At 36.5% G+C, this 20,947-nt stretch overlaps 1 protein-coding gene across 2 annotated transcripts in view; it reads right to left on the reverse strand.

Annotated features, from left to right (window-relative positions):
- The window catches only part of THADA (THADA armadillo repeat containing), a 166,320-nt gene that overhangs the window by 138,478 nt on the left and 6,895 nt on the right, over positions 1–20,947 (reverse strand). For both annotated transcript variants that reach the window (XM_080586672.1, XM_080586673.1), the window contains exons 8-22: positions 19,922–20,112; positions 19,296–19,390; positions 18,777–18,997; positions 17,152–17,843; positions 16,375–16,526; positions 16,081–16,236; positions 14,779–14,901; positions 13,702–13,825; positions 12,175–12,323; positions 11,073–11,283; positions 9,583–9,718; positions 9,128–9,264; positions 8,593–8,751; positions 7,277–7,434; positions 1,980–2,089 (exon numbers count right to left, since the gene is read on the reverse strand). In XM_080586672.1, coding sequence (XP_080442798.1) covers positions 1,980–2,089; positions 7,277–7,434; positions 8,593–8,751; positions 9,128–9,264; positions 9,583–9,718; positions 11,073–11,283; positions 12,175–12,323; positions 13,702–13,825; positions 14,779–14,901; positions 16,081–16,236; positions 16,375–16,526; positions 17,152–17,843; positions 18,777–18,997; positions 19,296–19,390; positions 19,922–20,112 — 2,814 coding nt within the window. The remainder of the gene's footprint in view (positions 1–1,979; positions 2,090–7,276; positions 7,435–8,592; positions 8,752–9,127; positions 9,265–9,582; positions 9,719–11,072; positions 11,284–12,174; positions 12,324–13,701; positions 13,826–14,778; positions 14,902–16,080; positions 16,237–16,374; positions 16,527–17,151; positions 17,844–18,776; positions 18,998–19,295; positions 19,391–19,921; positions 20,113–20,947) is intronic.

Consider the following 20,947-nt stretch of genomic DNA (forward strand, 5'->3'; position numbering starts at 1 on the left):
CCCTCTCTCTGCGTCAGGAAAAAAACAAGTTTCACATGAAACCAAATTTAGCTAACAATAAAGTCTTCAATTATGTCAGAAGTCTGCATGAGAAACACTGAAAAGAAGGAATGTTTTTTGCTGCTGGGATGAGCGTTGTTTTTTTTTTCCCCCCTCTCAAATCAACATCAGATTCAGACTGAACGAAATAGTGCGTAGCGTACTGTTTTATCTAGAAACAGCAGTCAGAAATACACACCAGACAGCAAACAATGCTTTGTAATCAACCTGGAAAATTGTAAGTATAAAATGTCTGTTCTGTATTCCACTCAAATTAGATTCACTAATTGATGTGAAAATACAACCATTTCTCTAGAAAGGTGCCTAGATAAATGGAAGTACCTCAACTGTTGTCCATGTTTCCAGTAACTACCTCGGAATGTTTTGCCTCGCTCTCTGCAGGAGCTGCTCTCTCAATACTCACAGTACTGAACATAGGAAATCTCTAGACCAGCAGCAAAGTTAACTGGGAGTCAGCCACAAAGGTTGCCACTGGGCAATCATCTGATGCATCACCTTAAAGCTTCCTCAAACACGTCTTCATAGTATAGAAAAAAACATCTACACAAACATAACGTATATTGATATAAGAAGATAAGCAAAACCAGTATTATATCTCAGTAATTTTTTCCTTCTGAAGTAAATAATCAAATGTTAACCAAGATTGTGTGGGCTCTCAACAAACTAACTACACAGACCAATTTAAAACGAGAGATTGCTCCTCAGAGATCGCTAGCACATAAAAGGAAGTAACATACCTTCTACAGATAACCCACGGTTCTGTCAGTGATGTACCTCATTGGTATAACAAAATGAAGGCCATAATGTGTAAAACACTTCTTCCTGCAGCAGTGCTACTAGCTAAGCAGTTACCCCACTGGCATGCCCCTACTAGAGCCCATACCCTAATTTCTATTTGGGAAACTGTCTCAGGTGCACAGTGAAGCTGGGCAGGCAGCTGTTCTGTTGGTGTTAAAACCACCAAAACTGTTTCCATTACCAGATTTATTTTTAACTTGAAAAACAAGCAAACAAACAATGAAAACACACCTACCACCTTCTCTTTCTTCCCCACCTTCAAAGAAAGAAAAAAAAAGAAATGGAGCAGTGGCTCTAACCAGCCTACTTCAGGCAAAAGGGGAACACTGGCATTGATGTGAAAACACATGTACTCCACATTGAGAATTTGACTGGTCTTTCCAAAAACTACATTAAAAAATAAACAAACCCACAAAGTCATTAGAGAATTTGATTCATCTTATTAAAAAAATAATATTATATGTTGCAAAGAAACATTACCAATACTTGTATTTATTCTGGAAAATAGGTAACTGAGCACGTAGTGGAAATTTACATGCACCCTTGCCTAGATCTCAGGACAGTTCTGTTTGTTTTGTTCTTCTAGGAAAGCATAAAATTACAAGAGGGAGGTAAAAAAATGGAAAGATTGCATATCGTATCTTATGATGCACTGTCGGGTAGTCTTCCAAATGTCAATATACACAACTCATCCAATGACAAGTAATAAAAGTTTCCAGGAAAACTTCCTGGCTGAAGACAAAACGTCTGGCATTCATTTGCAGGAAGAGCAGAGGAAGGAGGAGCCTGGGGGGCAGAACTCTACACTCCTACTTTCCCCAAGAGCTTTTGAGAGTTGTTCTGTAAATTAACACTCCAGAAATGGAGAAAAATGCTACAGGCATAAAATGTCTGTATGTTCTTTCAATGCCTAAGCACCATCTCTGGCCATAAGTAGCACCGTCCAAAGACACAGACATCATGTAACTAATGTCAATTGTGCCTACACCAAACTCAAACAAAATCGACATGAAATCAAGGACCTGTTTGCACAGCCAATTTCAAGACTGATGACACAATTTGGTAAAGTATATCGAAAGCACAATGATAAGTTAATACATAATAAATTGCCCATCTTTTACCTGGAAAGCATTTCTGTAAGTTGCACAAAGCCAGCGTATGCCAATTCAAATGCACCCCTGTGCCTTGACTGCAGTAGGTGATGTTTAAAGTAGTCCCCAATATTTTTAACCTTAAAAAAAAAAAAAGTTATTTAGAATTAGAAATAGACAAATTATTTACACATGCAAGATACTTCTACAACTAAGACCAGAAATTCTTCCCGATTGAAAAGGCCAATGGCAAAAGCAAAAAGCAATTAAAAGACCTCTTGTAAAAAACACTTAGAAGATTACAAAGATTACATTCAGTTCTTCAGGTTAAAGGCAAGTGTCATGTCCTCAGAAGACCAAAAAAATTAAGGGACATAAAATCAGCTGTGTTCATGAGGAGCACATTCAGATTTTAAAAAAAGAATGGGACAACCCTGATTTTCAGAGGAAGCATTTTGAATCCTTGTTTGCCTTCACTCTTAACCTAAAATCCCGAAGAAAATCTGCACTACATTCTAACAGCAGAAACAAGTATCTATGAAAAATCATCAGAAAAGAAATTCAAACTTCAAAACAATTGTGCCAAACAAAAACAAATCTACCTTCATAAGCTATTCATAAGGTTCCAGGATTCTCCATAATTGCCTTTGACTACTAGAAACAGTTTTAAAATAAAAAAGACATTGTATGTATGGAGTAATGAGAGCTATTTTTTTCAGATTTTTAAATATAAATGTTGTAACTGAACTTTCCACTCTATCATGACACCAAGTTTTTAAAGCTGGTTGGAAGTTTACAATGCCACATAATCTCATTCTACAAAAAAAAAAAAAAAAAGATTCTAATTCTCATCAACTTCCAAGTTCTAAATCAAACTTCCAATTTCATTTGTTTAAAAATACGTAACTTATTTCATTACTTTATGCAAAATTTTCTTCAGGAATATTTCCTGTAAGTTCTTCAGCAAGAAGTTCTTCAAAACTTGTATATAAAAATCAAGTATAAAACCATTTCAAGCTTCTTCTAAAATTCTTCTTATTCTCCTAGTTATACTTCGATAGTCTGACAAGTAATTAAGGCATCAGAGGAGTTAACGTCATACCTAGCTGTATATGGTTTTCGGCCCTACTGTTAGTTCATATTATCCAAACAATGAGAGTGCAATAGTGAGAAAAAAATGGGAGAAAAGAAAATATACTACTTCCTGCAGCTAAAGCTGACCTAATATAAACCAAACAGTAATTGGAAATATTTGAGCTCAAACGGTTATTTATCTGAGCAGACTTTAAGCTATTTAATGTATCTGCAGGGTTTCAGCTTTCTAGCCCAAAAGCAGGAGTGCCTTTTTTCAGAAGCAACTGACCCACAGACAGACCAACTCTCCAGCTGTATAAACAAAACCTAACCAAGAAAGCCATACACATGCAAATCAAATCACTGCCCTGCTCCACCACCACCCTTTCTTTTTTTAGAAGAGTATGGGATTTTTTTGTCACATAACTTTCAACTTTGCTATTTATATTTCTGAGCTTTTTGCAACAGCTACAATGACTAGAAGTTTACATCAAATTGAACTCTGATGTATTCACTTTCATTCATATGCTAGATTCTGAAGAAAAAACTGCCCTAACTCAGTTTCCACAAATGACATACGAACTTGCCTCAGGATCAGTGCTAAGTACGTGTTCTTATCTAACAACATCCATAAGCATGGCATTTCTACTCCTCCAGGACTGAACACATAGCTGGAGCAGCATCCAGATGCCCTGCATCATAAAACCCGTTCTCCAAATGCCAGGATGGAGAACAAATCAAGGAATTCATGTTCTCCACATCATTGTGAAAATACAGCAACTGTAAGAAAGAGTGACCGTAGCAACGAACACTCCAAGATAAAATACTCAAATATGGAGTGGGGAGCAAATACCTTAAATATATTTGATCACCTTGGCCAAGTATTGAGAGTATGACAGGCTAGTCTTAGAAAGATAAGAAATGAAATTTACAGGGTTGTGCTTGCTGTTGAAACTAAAAGTCTCCTTATTCAAGACATATTTGGTACAACAGATTCTCAAAGTGCTTTGGGAAATGGTTGGTACATTCATGCCTCTGTATCTTATTTCCTGGTGAATAGATACCACTAAGTGGTACTCCATCCTAGGGAATTAGGGTATATTTTTCCAAAATATTAGAGGAGGATGGCTTTAAACCCACAATGAAGTGTGAAAGCATCTCACAGAAACAACCGGTAGCTGGTGAACTACTGCCAACCATACTCAACTAACTCTACATGAGACAGATTACATTAACAACTGGAGAGAAGCTGGCTTTTGGTGTGGGTTTTTTGTTTTGGTTCATTGTTGGTTTGGTGATTTTTGTTGTTGTTGTTGCTTTAAACAAAGAAAAACAACAAACAACCAAACTCGTTCCTTTTAGAACAAACTCTGAAGCAAGAATGGGAGCCACACTTGCACTGGCTGCACACATACTTAACAAGTGCAGAGCTCTACCGATACTGAAAGTCTTCTGCATGTGTCAGGGCTCCAGCACAAGGCTCACATCAGCCACCTCTGACGGTCGGGGCTAACACAAGGAGAACCCCTGGCACTGGGACAGTACCAAGCCTTTACTTCTGTCATCTGTTTCCTTTCACTTCGGTACACAGTTCTGGAAAGCTTATCTCCCATAATTATCTTCAAACTTTACTTGGAAATAAATAGGAGTTTGAGGAAGAGTTCAAAGTTCCTCCAGGCTTAGAGCACTGTCTCATGATTTGCAGGTCATGGGACAACATCAACGGAGTCTTTGTTGGGTATAATTTGGTTGATTACTTGGTTGCTACTTGGACTTGTCTTCTGTGGAAGACTGTTCGTATCAATTATCCTCACAGGCAGAGCTTTGAGTTTGACATCACCCATTTCTGGGTGAGATGAAGAATAGAAGACAGAGCACGTATTTGAATGAAGAGATTCCCCCAGATATACTACGTATGTCCTGTGTCTGTTTGTAAAGGCAAAGCAGTCATCGCAACAGGAGCTAGGCTTTGACAACTGCCAGGTTATATGCAGAATTTCTAGGCTTCTTTGTACACGCATCTCCACAGTGAGCAGCTGAAAATGTTGTGCCAAGTCTGTGCACAGTGTGGCACTGAAATGCCACGCAAACCCAACCGGTTCTCCTAAAGACAAGGAAGGTGCAGATTTGATATTGTCCCACCTCCTAGTAGCAAAGTATCAAACAAGTGCTGCCTCCTACAACATGGGTACACGTGACAAGAGACAACATTTAACTGCTAGAAAGAGGACTGCAGAATTAGAGCCGCAATCAGTTGGCTAACACCAGTACTACAAAGAAGCAAGGTTGTGTTGTGCCATTTCTTAACGTGGAGCGGCAATGAAAAACATTCTTTTCATTTGCTTGCTCAATTAGAAAGGGAAAGAGTATGTGCAAATTCAACATGTAATGTGATCTTCTGTGTGAATAAATTGTGACAGTAACAGCGAATCCCATAAGGTACAATTTAAGACAGTTACTGACCTAAACAAGAAGAAAGGTGCAAGACTAGGAAGGGAGGTTTTGCAGCAGATTTTTCTCAACACTTATTTAGCCCTGACTAAATGCAGAGGCTTTTGCTCCAGTTGCTTGGAGCAATAGGATCCAAGACTTGTCTTGAGTTTCACCACTTGGTGTTTTTAAATCTCTAGACACTTACAGAACAAAGAAAAAGATGGGCAACTGTAAAGGAAAGCTGAATGTGGATTAGATATCAAAATCCAACTCTTTTATCTCTCAGCACTGAAAAAGTAAGCATTTCATGGAAGTCTCAAGCCACAGCAGTTCTGGTACAGGCATTTCTACTCATTTATGATGAAATCCTGTTTTTTTGTCCAATAATGTAACGCCACTTACAAAAAGTACAGTGAAAATGGCCATATCTTTTCCTCTAATACTTGTTTTACATACAGCCAAACGGTTATTTCCTTACTAGCCTGAGGAAAATCAACATTTCAAACTGATTTCTTATGAAGTAACATTCTTCAAATTAGAGCATAAATGGTGTTTTTACAGGAAGATATCAGAGGCACAAAGAATCCAATGAGGTAGCTATATGAAAAGAGGATATGTTGTTTAATACCACAGCATTTCTGAAAAGGCAACGGCTAATGTCTGTTTTCTACATAAAGATGAAGATGCTACAAGTTAGAGCTGACTCATGCTAAAATACCGATTCCTGTTTGACTTGGAGCAGATTAAGGAACACAGTGGTGCAAACACATATCTGCTCTCATCTACCCTCCAGATCCCTGCAACAATACAAGCACAGCTGTTAACCAGACAAAAACACAGAGGCTAGAGACAATGCAAGGATAAAGATACTAATGTTATTTCCATAGCACTACAACATGAGATAACATAAAAAAATAAGACCTGCTGTACACTATACTATTATTTATTTTATGATAGAAAGTAGTAACACTTAAGGAAAAACTATTTACTTTGTCTTGGAAAGAAAAGAAGTTAAAATGTAGTATGTCTTGCATATTTCGATCTTCAATGTAGACTGACTGGTTTTGTCAAAACCATATGGAAATGAAAAGATCATCAATTAAAAACAGAAATTTAATAAACACAAAATATTTCCCAAATAAATGCCTGTGGTAATCTAATTTCTTATAAACACTGCACTCAACATTCTGCAAGAGACCCAGATGGCATATTAACATTTCTGATCTCTGAAATCAAAAACATTGGAGGAAAAAGAGAGTCACATTACACACAAATTATCCATAATTCAATCTCCTATGTAAGACAAGACTAGGACTAGTCAGCATATTTCTCGTTCAGAATTATTGATTATAAAGTTCAATTAATGAAGAGCTGTAAGCAAATTACCAACATCTACAGTTCAAAATGAAACAGAAGACCGTTTAAAAATCAAGTCAAGTAAAATCAAGATTTTTAACAACTCCATAAAAGCATAAAATATATGTATAATTCGTATCTGTATTTATATAAAAATAAAATTAATTTTCCTGAACATAATATACAACCTGTAAATAACCCAAAACAATCAGAATGTTTCTTGAGTTTGTTAGCTATATACAATAACTTCTTCACTTATTTGTTACTATGGTAAGTATGATGATACCTTCTGAATACCATTTTATCCCCAAAAAAACAAGCCATTAACTATGTACATGACAATAAAAATGCTTTTTTTCCCACGTTGAAGGTAGGTTTATTTAAACAAATAGTTTTTATGAAAACTCTTTTTTCCCAACCAAGAATATGAAGATTTTTTTATTTAATGAAAAGTACCTCCCTACCTGGTCTACAGTAATCAACCCATGTGAAGGTTCAGATGCAGCCTGTGTAGGCAAAAGCTTACAGAGTGTCCCTAATAGCAGAGAGACTTCCTTCATGCTTCTCCAGCAACATACAAGAACCATCTGAGCTGTGACGTCACACATTTGCCTTTCTTTACCTTAAAAATAAAAATCAACAAATGCAATAGTGTAACTTAAGGTTCTCAGGACAATATACAGTTGACTATGAAACAATTCTAAACTTGGTAGCCCAAAAGATCAGTCAGTTCTGTCAACCCTAATGACTTCCCTTCTTGGAACGATGACTGTACTTAATTCTGCTTGGAAAGCACAGCAGTATACACCTTTACTGCCGTTTTAAAGATTACAGGTCTTTTGGTCAACGTCAACATTCAGCTGCACATTGAACTACACAAACACCAACAGCTTTGTAGCCAGGCTCTAACAAACTTCTGCACCAATCATCAATCCATCATTCACTATATGTTATTTGTGTTTGGGTTTTTGTTTTTTAAAAAACTCTGATGTCCCCATACTCATACACCACCCAAATGCATTTTTCTTTAATGCAACACCACCATCTAGTGGCCATTATGTGATTTTAACATATTTACAGACACTCACGAAACAAAACATATGGCCCAACCAAAACTATTTTGTACACAGGAAAAATATGTGAGGAAGGAAAGATCAAATATTTGTTTTTAAAACTTAAAAAGCTCATATAAATTATTATATTTTAAATGAACAGATATTTCCTAAGTTTATGCAGGCATACAAGGAATATACTACAGTCTGAAATTCAACAGCAGAAACAGAGGAATTGTATAGCTGCTATTTATTACTATTTGTCTGCTTTATCGAACATTTTACCACTGGAATCTTTCAAACAGAAGCTTCTGCTTGTATGATCCCACGCAACAAGTTTTATTGCATGAATATATTCCCCACTAGTCTTGTGTACACTGGAGACCAAAATCACACTAACACCTTTCAACAAGAAATGTGTTAAAGCATTGCTTGATAGAAAAGGTGTTGAAGATTACCTGGCCAGTGCAGTTCGGGCAATAGAGTCTAGGCCAGTATCAAAACAACTCATTTTCACTTGTACTCTAAGAGAGATTAACCACAATCTTCCAGAAACATAGCTGAATTAGTCTTTAAAACCATGCCTATGAATAACTACCTTCTGACAGATTTATTGAAGAAGTGAAACATTATACGGAGCAAATAACTTCCAACTTTGATCACCCACATAAAATGCCTGCTCTGTAAGGAATATCTTGATTTAATTACTAATACAGTGTTTGATTTACCTCTCATTTCTGTGCAAATATTTTCCATTGGCTTGCGGACAGCCAGCTTTTCGGACTCTATTTTGCAGTGTTCCTTCAAAATTTTTGCTTGCATAAAATAATCGTTTGTGTCCTGTGGCTGTATCTCATGCAGAATCATCTGCAGCCGATCTGCCATTTCTATACATTAAACAAGAAGAATATTTAAGCTACTTTTTACACTTCCAGTTCTTTATACAAACGTAATTCATTTTAGGTATCTAAGTAAAAAAGAAAGCTTTTAGCAGTTAAAAAAATAAAAAATAGATGTAAAACTATGGTGACCACAAGGATTAAGAAAGAAAGAAAACTAGGCTGCACAGTCACCTGTTTTGAAACAGATGCAACCACGCAATCTGCAAATACTTATTCCTTTTAGTGCCGAAGTCAAGACAACCTCTATTAGAAGTTAAATAAGAAACTGAAAAGGACTGGTGCTAGGTGTAGTTCTGAACTGCTGTAAAGAATAGAGAACTTCATGAGCTTCAGATTTTACAGCTTCTTTTTGTTTGTTTACCTGAATCGTTATCCATTGGAATAAGACCCTCTGGTGATGAGCTCTGCACTACTGGTGATACTACAGCAGAGAGTTCATATGACATCAGAATGAGCCTAGCCACCATTTGCTTCCATTCAGTCATCAACATCAAGTTACTTTTATAAAGAAAAACAGAAAACATGGATTAAAGTAATTTTACATTTAAAAGAAAAAAAAATGAAACATTTGCAACTAACTGTATTTAAGAAAACTATTAATAAGGTACAGTTTGACAAGTCCTGAGTTTAATACTTACAAAGGAAGCATCCAACAGCTAGCTAAACAGTGGGAAAACCAGTAAGAGTGCTATAAGCCACCGGTACTGGACTTCCTCACAAATAACATCTTACGCTTTTATGTTCCAGCGAGCAGCTCTCCACTGTGTGCTTAATTATGGAGTTACAACTTACTATTTTGTAGTATGCTTTACTTACTTAAAAGGTAATTGCTGCAAAGCTCCTGTTATACAATGCACTCTCCCATACATTGGGAACGATGCTGCTGCTTGAAGCAGAGACTTTTTAGCTTGAAATATTTCTTCTTCAACATTCACTAATAAAAGCTTGATAACTAAAATTAAAAAAAAAAGTACAGTTTTAAATTATACGCACAAATACATGGTATACTTTCCAAGAAACAAACCTGCTTTGAAGAAATAGGAATAAAACTTGTATAAACAAGAGTTAATGGAAAATGCACATAAAATACTTTGTTTACACTCTTCACTCTTCTGTCCATTTAAATACCACATTATTGCTGGAGTTTAGGTAACTGAAACCCAACAACATTTGTTACTTTCAATCTAGTCTGTCTGAACCAAACAACAGCAGTGAAAAGCACAGCCTGGATGCTGAACTCAAGAGACAATCCCACAGCTCACGGTGAAGTCAAGAGAGGTGACGTGCCACATACCGGAAGTCAGACTTTGCCCTTAGAGGCAGCTTAATACAACAAACAGTTCAACAGATTATTAAATATCAGAAGCTTCCAGTTAAATATTTGCATCATTAATTAGCCGCTGAAGAAGCTGCCCAATTTTGAAGGGTGTATGTGCCAGCTTTATTTACATTTATACTATGCAGCACCTTGATGTCAGAATCAGAATGAACTGCAGATCCAAATAATGAAGTGCAGATCGCTAACAACAGGACACACTCTGTAAGACATGAGATCACACGTACATTTCCTTCATTTATGGTAATCATAAACATTTCTCAAAAAACATGATTTCACTGCATATGAAGAAAATACTAATAAGCCATTAGAAAGCCTATTAGTAAAGAAACCAATAAGGGCACAAAAAAGCATACAACCCTGAGTTTACTAAAGATTACATTATTACGAATTATGAACTTACAGATTTTAGTTTTATCGCAAATTACAAAATCTGGAGGAAGTCTGTTTAATGAATTTACCAGATCTTCTGGATCAAAAGCTACTCAGCTTTCATCCAGAGACACCAAGAATATTCCACATGTGAACAAAGCCTAATCACTGCACAATGTACACACAGGACTGCAAACTCAGAGCTCCAAGTGCCAGCACTGCACATACCAAGTTCTTAAGCATGATACAGACAAACCATGTCTTCCTTCATTCTGTGTGAGTGAGCTCTTAGAGTAAACGGGGTCCTGTCCAGAACTCGATGTACACATCTTCAACAAACTAGCTACTGGGGCCTCAATGTCACTTTCCCTTCGACCAGAACAGTGAAATCCATCCTCTGGGAACGTGTAATAGCCTCAACATGAACAGGTCTGGCTTCTTAAACAGCAAAATCAAATAAAAATAAAACAGCAAAATCAAAATCTTTTAGAAATAAGCATCTCTTAACTCACTAGGCCTCCTACCAAATGCCTTGAGGAAAAGCAGTAAGGTTTCAAATAAATATAAAAACAGGTGTGTTAATTTCCATGAAAACTACCTGCTAAAGTGTTCTTTTCCATGGTACTTGCTGATGTGTTTTCATCCGTCTGGGGGCTATGCTCAATCCATTTTCCTAAACAAATATGCTGCAGTTCCTTATGATATACTAAGAAGTTCAACAAATATGATGCAGTGACACAATCATACGGCTTGGTACTTGTACTAAGATCCACTGCTGCTTGGAACAGTAGATCTACGTTTTCAGAATCCTGAAAAAAACCACAAAACAAAACAGTATCACTCATTTAATTGAGCTGCCATATTGATTTAACTAAACTAGGTAGCACCCTGAAACCCAAGAATGTGCTTTTCAGCAAGTCTGCTGGTACATATTTGTTAAGAAAACACTTATTTTGTACACTGGTCACCTTAAACACAAAATATGAATGTGTATGTATTTAGCACATAAACAATTACATACACATTGAAGATAGAAACACCCATTTATAAGGCAGTATTCAAACACACTGCATGTCACAGGAGGAAGTTTGTTTTCAAAATACTGTGTTTTATCTGCTAATGGTCATCACAGAGAAGCAGGTTTTATTAGGAAGCAGTGTTTGTCCACCTATAATTCTGAATTTAAAAGTAGTACTTCATGAAATAATCATAAAAATCAGTATCAAGTCAAAGTGAAAATTTGAGAAAAATAAAAAAGAATCAGAAATGAAATCCTGAGACCAAATCAGAGAGGAAAATAAACACAGAGCTAAATTTCTTAAAATTAAAGAGTAACCAAGTCAAACTACCTCAGTAATTTACAAAGGGATATCACAGCTAAGAGCTTGTACTACCCATTTCTTTGATAATAGAGCACACTCTTTCCTAGTATTAAAGTGTGCTTAGCAAACAGTTTATAGCCATACCCAACGAAACTTCCTGAACTCTCTCATCCATTAGTGAAACAAGTCTCCTTAGGTAAGGGTCAAAACTGTGCAAAAAATATACAGAAAAACTAGGGATGAACACCACTGAGGTCAATTTGGATCAACTTCTCATTTTCAGGAGTTATGTTTTCTACCCAATTTAAGTACCTAGTTCAATAGAGAACATCCACGTTTCATGAAATGATTCTCTTTAAACTATTTTTAGTTACATACCTGTAAACTAAATGCAACATCACGCAGTTTCATCAAAAGCTCAAACGCTAGGACTTTTACTTCTTCAAAAGTACTGGCAAAACATTGAATCAAAGTCTGGACACGAGTAGAATCAATCTCCTGATCCAACTTAAAAATGTGCACCTGTCCTGTTCAAATAAATCAATTTTACTGTTAAACTGTATTTTTTTTCCAGAATCAGCACTGCATTTTATTTAACTCGACTAACAGAAACACTAACATGGAATTTTAGCTAAAGCACTATTTCAATACTAACAAGTATTTCTTTAATATGACATGTTTATTTTTGAAGAAAGGTTACCATATAAAAAAAATTACTCTCAGTTATACAGAAAATAACTTATTGTCAAAAACAATTTCATTTATTCAGCTTTGAAAATAATCTTTATTTTAGCTTTGCTTAAAAATTCTTTAAAATTAGAAAATAATCCCTTTCAAAAAGGGTTTAAGACTTCAGCATGTTGCTGGTGGTTTTTTTTGTTTGTTTTCCCCCCCACCCCCACCCCGGTGATAAGAATAACCCTCTGAAAGTTATTAAGCTTTTTCACTTCTAATTTAGTCAGATTAGGAGTCATGATTTCCGAGGACTGATCTAATGTCAGAAAGAAGCTAGAAATTTTAAGACGTAAACAAGTGCACCATAGTCCAGCATGGAACACAACTGCAGCTAAATCTCCCTTTTTAAAGGAATGTCAGGCTTCTGAAATGTTAAGGCTGCTATAAACGATTTCCAGTACAAATTTCTGCTAAACAATTAAATGCAGCAACAACATATCACAAACTCATAATAAAAAAAATGAACATTTTAATGATTTATTACAGGTTTTAAGAAATTAGGGTCTACCAAGAAGGTCTTTTCTTCTCCCTCTCAAAATCAAGTTTTATCTTACATGCCTAATTTCTTTAAACAATAATAATTCAAATTTAACAAAAATTTGCTTTAAGTTGTCCATATGATACAGAGACAAAATTTAGCAAAATCACCAATATGCTAAGACACTAACTCTTGAATTGGGGTTGTTATAATGGTGTAGAAACTAAAGTAACAGCAGCAGCAGATCATCACCAGTTGTTCAATTAAAGTATTCCTTATTTAGTATAAAATATTTTAAGGATATACAGGTCTTTTCAATTAAGTTTTTATTGTCTCAACATTTTAAATAATGTATCATTAAGATATTAGAACAGGTGAAGAAGTTATTAAATATACTGAATCTTGTCCAAAATCTTCATCTGTGACAGCTAAAATTCAGTGAAAAAATCTTGCTAAAAACATACTATGAATGAAAATCCCAATTTAAGAGAGACATTCAACGGACCGTAAAGAGTTGTATTTACTTCAAAATTCCATTAGCTATTAAAACATACTATCCTTGCTTGGGAGTACTTCATTTCTATTGTATTTCCTAACGTAACTATTTTACTTTGACAGAAATTAACCAGCCAGCATGAAACGATCTTCTTCAGTAACTCCCATTCCTACACCCTATAAATGAGGTCTCTCACCTTTCGGAACAGAAAATATTTCGGCTACTGATCCTAAAATAGTCAGAGCAGAAAATCTGGTTGAGTGCGATGAACCAGGAAACAGAGCCTCAAAAAGTCTGTCACATACAGATGACATGAAATCCTAAAGATCACAGGAGAGATTTTAAGACTGTTTGCTGTCCCACAAACAGGAGTTTAAGTAATTGAATTTAGGACATTCTGCTTTAAGTGTTACCCAACAAAATTAGGAATTTCCAGTTCAATTTGGAGGAATAGGAGGCCTACACATTTGTAGTACTGACCAACTTCTTGTTTCCTAGAGCACATAAAGGTAGGCAGATTTTTAAGAGTTTCCCTTACCTACTCCCACAAACAGATCACGATTTTATTAAAGCCTTAAAAAGCAGTTGAGCCAGCAAAGCAGAACTCAAGACAAGAAGCAGTTTAACACAAAGAAACTGATTATGTGGGCCTTTAAAGAGGAGAGAAAGGACAAATACAAAATAAGTGTTCACACTTAAATCTTTGTGCTGCAGCTCAGTCATTCATTCCCTTACTGATCATCCCGGAGAATTAGCAGGAAGCTACTTCTGCTAATTAGCAGAAGCTCAGGAGATCTCTATTTCAAACCAAAGTAATGCACATCATTTAAAACTTCCAACTCATTTGCCAGCAGCTCACAAGACATTTACCTGAACATTTCAGATTGGATTAGGAGATACCTCTCCAGTCAGTCCCCGCTTGCTGCTGTATCAGTTCACTGAGCAATCCCTCAGAAAGTAACCTGGATTGCTTTTGGACAAAATTAAGCTTAAAGATACTCTCCAAATACTACCAGGCACTCAGCTCATGTGACAACACCACATTTAGTAGAAATTAATTCGCACAAGAACATACAGTGTGGACAAGGTACTCAGCACTGTTTCACTTTAAAGGTTTATTCCTTCTGCACCGCAGTGTTTCCTAATACAGACAGGACCTAACTTACCCAGAGGCGTTTTCAAGAAAAATTAACCACCTTTCAGGAATGCCTTCCCACCTCTTACTGTTATCATCTATACCTCTAGTAATCTAAATTAATTTATATCTACTTACATTATATTGCTGCAAAATCCCTGAAGGATGCCTTTTAGTAGAGTCTTCAAGTAATTCTTGCTTGGTTTTATTTTGCTCCAGTTTATAAAGCACCTGCGAACTTTCTTGTATTCTACAAAATAACTTATAAAACAAAAATCAAAACATAGCTAAGGCAAGAGTCACTGAAAGTTAAATAAGGGGAAGGGGGACTTTCAGCTTAATTTCCAGATAGTGTTGCTTATAATATTTAAGAAGTCTGTATACAGCGTAACACAGAACTGATCCTTTTCGCTCCCTCCAAAAACAAGGGGTTTTTTTGCTCCCCATCTCTTGTGACCATGCTCTTTCCCATGCCTGTACACCTCAATATCTATTTCCATCCTTGTCCTTAAATTCATGCCTACTCTTCTCCCACCTCTCCATTTTCCGTGGAACATAAGTTCCCATATAAGACAAATTCAATTAACGCACATCATTTTATAGCTCCAGTGTCTCTTACAGAGCTTAACGCACCCCTGAAGTGCTTCCCCCCAGCTTATATTACCACTACTATTATTTCCTATTACAGTTCCTCCAGCACAGGTTTTCCATCTCAGACTCCTCAGCTTGTATAAGGCAAGAATGAAATAAAACGGCATTCTGCTCTTTTGTTTCTGCCAAGCCTATTTCCCCGTTTCCCCCTGCTCTTTCTCCAACTAATTATTTTCTCCTTCCACATTGCCTTCTTTGCTACCAACATCTTCCAAAACATTCTTTGCCAATACGTGGTTTCCTCATCCTTGCCATATTCTCCCACCATGCCCTCCCACATGTGACCCTGGCATTATCTACAATGTCAACCCACTCAGTCTCTGCAGACTACAATGTTACAGCCACACCCCATGCCAACCACAGCTTTTCCTTCATATTCCTTTACCCTGTCTTCCCAGTCAGGCTGCTGAGGCTGACCAAGTGACTGCGACTGTTGCCTGAGTTCTAGTATGTCTTAGTGCAAAACCAGAGCAATACAAGCTTCAGGGCTTACTCTACAGCACAAAGTTGCTTTGCACTTGCCGTTGGTCACGTATGCATACGCTGACAAGTTAACCAACACTCACTACCATTCTTGATGGAGTTACTATTGATAATTTTTTGTTTAAGCCACTCTTGCACGCAATAATCTAGCATCATTCTGTTGCATAATACATACAACACAGACCTGATCTTAGAGTTTCTACTCTTTCAGATGTGCATCTTGTACGCACTAGGAAAATTTGCGAAATACGCAATATAATTAAAACAGTAAGCACAGTCAACATTTTCTTTACAGCTTTAAATTACCTTTCGTAGTAGAGAACATATCTGTTGCCTTACTGAAGGAGACTGACTGTTCAAGTTGTACTCAAGGAAAAATAGAATTAGTTGCATTTCTTCCTCAGACACAACTTCCGTGCTACGATGGGTTTCACAAAGCAAACCTAAAGCATCAATGCAAACCTGAAAGATATTTAGATGTTAAACACAAAAGAGTTACAGACACCTATGACAACATCTTTAAAACAACACTGACATACAATTTAGGATCTAAGCAATTCTTCTAATTTGAAGACGCATAAAAAAATATTGCCCCTCTACCTGATTGTGCTGATGCACTAAACCCTGCTTTATACACTCAGTAGATACAAGACCGTTGCTCATGATACTTGAAAGTTCCAGGTGTCCATGAGCCCTGGCTGTTCTTAGGCATGCCATCAGGGCTCCAAGAGCTCCTCTGGTACTGCAAGAGCCTGAAAAAAATGAAATACAGCAATAATTACAGCCTGATTAACACAATAAACAAAATACTAACTGCAGGGCTCGTCAGAAACTCCACATACTTCCAACGCATGAACCTACTACCTCTTTTTCTCTCTAACCCAATAAACCCCAAAAGACAGAGTCTGTCACAGATTCAACTCATTCTAAATTGCCTGGTTCCCAAAAGCTTCTTCGCAAATAGGTCACGCAGAGAAAGAACCCTGTGATGTCTCAAAAGCCATTATTTGAGAATTACTTTCAATTACATCAAAAACTACAAAGAGACTCATAAATCTAATATGCACATATTTGGAACAAAAAGCCATCTGTAAAGCCCTGCTGTTGGACATGCCTATATAGGAAATAATAATAGAACAGAAGAATAGGAGAACAGTTAGAACGCTATTTTTTCTGCTCGTGGCATGAAAACTCTTGTGATTATTATGAATCCTACCCTGAAGCACTGACACAAATCAACAACCATCTGGATTTTTTTCTCCCCAACTTAATTCTAACAAGAATAATAAATCTGAAACTGCATTTCCAAGACTGATTGTTGTGTGTTTCTTTTTAAACTCATTATAATTACAAATATCATTTTATTTATTTTCTTACCAAGATTAGCATCTGCAGAAGCCTGAAGAATTCTCATCATGTAGCTCAGACTGTCAGGGCTGCATCTGAGCAGCTTTGGTAAATAGTAATCTATTATATAAGTAGTTTGGTCATGGTTCCCTTCACATAGTATTAGAAGAAGAGGAGAAACCCAGATGTCATGCCACTGGTCAATCCAGGAACTTTCCTTACAACTCGAAGTAAACTGCACTTTGTGATTTGTAAACATGGTTTCCAAAAGATCACTCGCATAGGGTGCAAGAGACTGATCATTCATCATATCCAAGATTTGTCCTGGAATTGTTCTGTCCAACTGTAGTATACTTTCAGTGCCCACACATTCCACAAGACACCCAAGAGAAGCGTATTTTCCTTTCACATGCCATTCCAAACTCAGCAAATGCTTGGTCAGCCTTGCAAAGAATGGGTCTGATTTTAAATTGCATCCAGTAACGATGGTTTGGTGTATCTGAAGAAGATTCCTGAATATCAATTTGGTTTGGTGTCTAACAACATCTAGAGGGTGTTCCCAGTGTGTGTAAACATATTCCAGCAGCTTCCCAATTACCTCCGAGTTCCCATTAAGTTTGATTTTTAGACCTGGGGAGTCTGAAATGAGGGCAGCTAGTGCTGAATTAGTCCAAACAGCAACAGTTCTCGATAAACATATTGCCATACTGGATTCTTTTAACCTTTTTAAAAGAACAAACAACAACAACAAAAAATCATTATCTTAATTTGTCACTTCTATAAAAAAGTAACAATTTTACGTTTCAAAATAACTATTCATCACCTTAGTTTACCTCACACTAAAACAGATGAGGAAACACCCATTCATTGAAGAAAAAGAAAAAACTAACACAAAAAGGTTTTGGTTGCTTCAAATTGTGTGCTCTGTCACCTGACACGTTGTTAACTGGTCACAGCTAAAACCACCTCAACATGGTGACAAGCCACTACAGCAGCAATTTTGAAAACAAAAATAAAAATGAATACCCACATGGCAGTAATTGAGCAACATTATGCTGCACGCTTCTTGAAAATTTAAGGAAAAGTTTTCACTGCCATATAAATTAATAAATAAATAAATAGAATTGTATGTCTAGACCACAAATCACAAAACTGACCTCCAAGACAGAAACCATGGTTGAACAGAATACTAATCTCCTATCCAATAGGCTGGCAGTGCCTTGGATGCAAGCAATCACTGCTTGTAATCAGGGAAAGAAAAGTGTTATTTCAAGTACCTCATTAACTGGCACACTTTGTATTCTTCTGTACTTTAAGTAGCATTAGAGGTGATGTCCTGAAACTATAGTTTATCTGTCTACATAAGAGTGGATTTTACCATACATTAACACCAAGTTGTTGGAAAACTACAATTTATGCTGGACAAAAGAGCATTTCATTTTAGCATGCAAGAGGAAAATGCAACTTAAGACATTTTGAAACTTACAGAATTATTCTCAATATATTGAAAAGGGTGATATAATTATCACAGGAAACCAAAATAATTACATTATAATTATATAGGACCTATATAATTAATAATTATATAGGACTATGACCCATGCGAAGCAATAAATTTAGCATGACACAGAATAAAAATGAAAACACAGGCTTACTCTGAACTTAAAGACAACAAGACTGATGCAATATCTAGTAACAGTTTCTCTCCACTTTCACCCATGCTGCTATTCTTCCAATCCAGCATAGCCAATGCTCCATGGCAAAGAAAGAGAAGGACAGAGTCGGAGAGTTCCTCTGTACACAGAGTCCCACAATTACTCACAAACCATGCTGGCATGCCTGCATGCTTCTTCAATCCAAGAAGCAAGTCACTGACCTGCAATAGCAAAATACAACTCATTGCACTACCTTAACACATGAGAAAAGGTACTTTGTGCATAAGCGCAAATCTTAGAAGATGTGAAGAGATTTTCTGCATGTCGTTTTTCTTATAAATCCAAAAACCTTGTATCATTATTTCATACAGAGAATAAAGGATTTACATTCCAACAAAAGACCGATGCAGAGGTTGGCAGGCCCTGCGACCTCTATCAGCAAAGCCTCTAAATAACCCCAGGAACACTGATTAATGACACTACCATATTTCACAGCCTTTAGAGAACACACGCACTTACCAAGGAAGGTAATTCTTCAGCTGGCTCATACATAGCTTTAGTAAACAGAATAAAGGCCAGTCCCGAGGTAGTCTGAACAGTCTGCAGTAGAGTTTCTACAAGGCAGAGAACAGTTTTTACTCAGAAGCACAGCAAATGTTGTGTGTCAGAACTGTGTATCAAAATTATAATGCTGGCATTGAATTTTCCTCCACTACTTATAGTTGTATATTCACAAATCTGTAGTGTCTGGCTGGATAGCAAGTATTAACAAATTCATACTTCAGTGTAACAGGTAACTATAAATACCTTTCAACAAACAGAAAATACAGAACTGCCTGGTAAGAAAAGGAGGACCATGGCAGAACCTACTTATCAACTTCTACTACAAAAAAATAACACCTGTATAAGAAGCAACCATGACTCGTTACAGTGCATCAATAAACAGTTCTGACTGCGTAATTCATTATGATCTTACAAATCATAGCTCGCAGAAAGACCTACTGCTAGTCCCCACTCACATTAGCCTCAGCAGTTCAACTTCCTTCAAGCTAAAACAAGTTTTTCTACATACAAGCTGAGTTTACTATAAAGAGAACAAGACTGACTTAATTAAAACACTTCTTTTTGAATGTTACTAAACTTACCATCCATTAGGAAGCTGATGGAACTTTTCAGCAAACTACACATACTTTGCCAAATGCAAGACTCGTGATTTTTCCAAAGACTTCCCTGAATATTTTCTTGTAATTTCTGTACAAGCATCATTGAAACTTTAATGGCCATCAATAAATCATGCATCAACTGTGTCTGAACTACACGATTTCCTCTATTCTTTCTAGGGGAAAAAGAAGAGAAGATATGCTTACAAACAGGAAACAAAACCCATCCTTCACCATCCCCATAAAACCACATTCTGCCACCTTTAGACAGAAATAGTGGAAGAAATTAAGTTACTGTTCAAGTTGACCAAACTAGCAGAAAGAAAAAAGTGTACTTGGACAGTGTTTTAAAATGAAGGTAAGAAACACAGTAATAAATTTTTCAACAGTTTCTGTAGGTTCCCACCACAAACTTTCACTCATTTGATTCTGCCTGAACAGGGCAGGATCTAAAGAGTGACAGAACACAATGCTGGTCCCTTCTCATTTTATTAAACAGTTCCTCTGTGCACAAAGCTTATTTCTATCATTCAACTCTCTTCTAATACGAAGACAGACAAGCTGTAAGCCTGTAATGTACAAAACATTCCATTAAGCACTGTTATCCTCCAGGCACATTGTAAGAGACCACAGTGAAGACGCTTCACTTTATGTTATGTTGGAAAATGTCAAGATACAAAATGATGACTGCTGTGACAGTCAAACAGCATATCAATACTGAATTAAACACCTATGAAAAGTGGAAGAGAAATACTCTAACTGAATTTTAATAAGTGTATTTATTAATTACAGTGTTCAGTCACAATTCAGATAGCAAAACCACAACTCAAAGGCCTCCCTTAAAAGTAGTAGCTCTAACACAGTATCAGTGCCTTAAATACTACCACCTTTTTGTTCCTTTCCTCTCTATCATCATATTACCACAAAAGAAAAGAAACTTTTTTTTTTATATTTTATATACATATCACTGTAAACTGACATTCGCATCTTTCACCAATGCATGGCTATCAA

The sequence above is a fragment of the Anser brachyrhynchus genome, assembly GCF_964034855.1.
Source record: "Anser brachyrhynchus genome assembly, chromosome: 3".
In the NCBI taxonomy this organism is placed as follows: Eukaryota; Metazoa; Chordata; class Aves; order Anseriformes; family Anatidae; genus Anser; species Anser brachyrhynchus.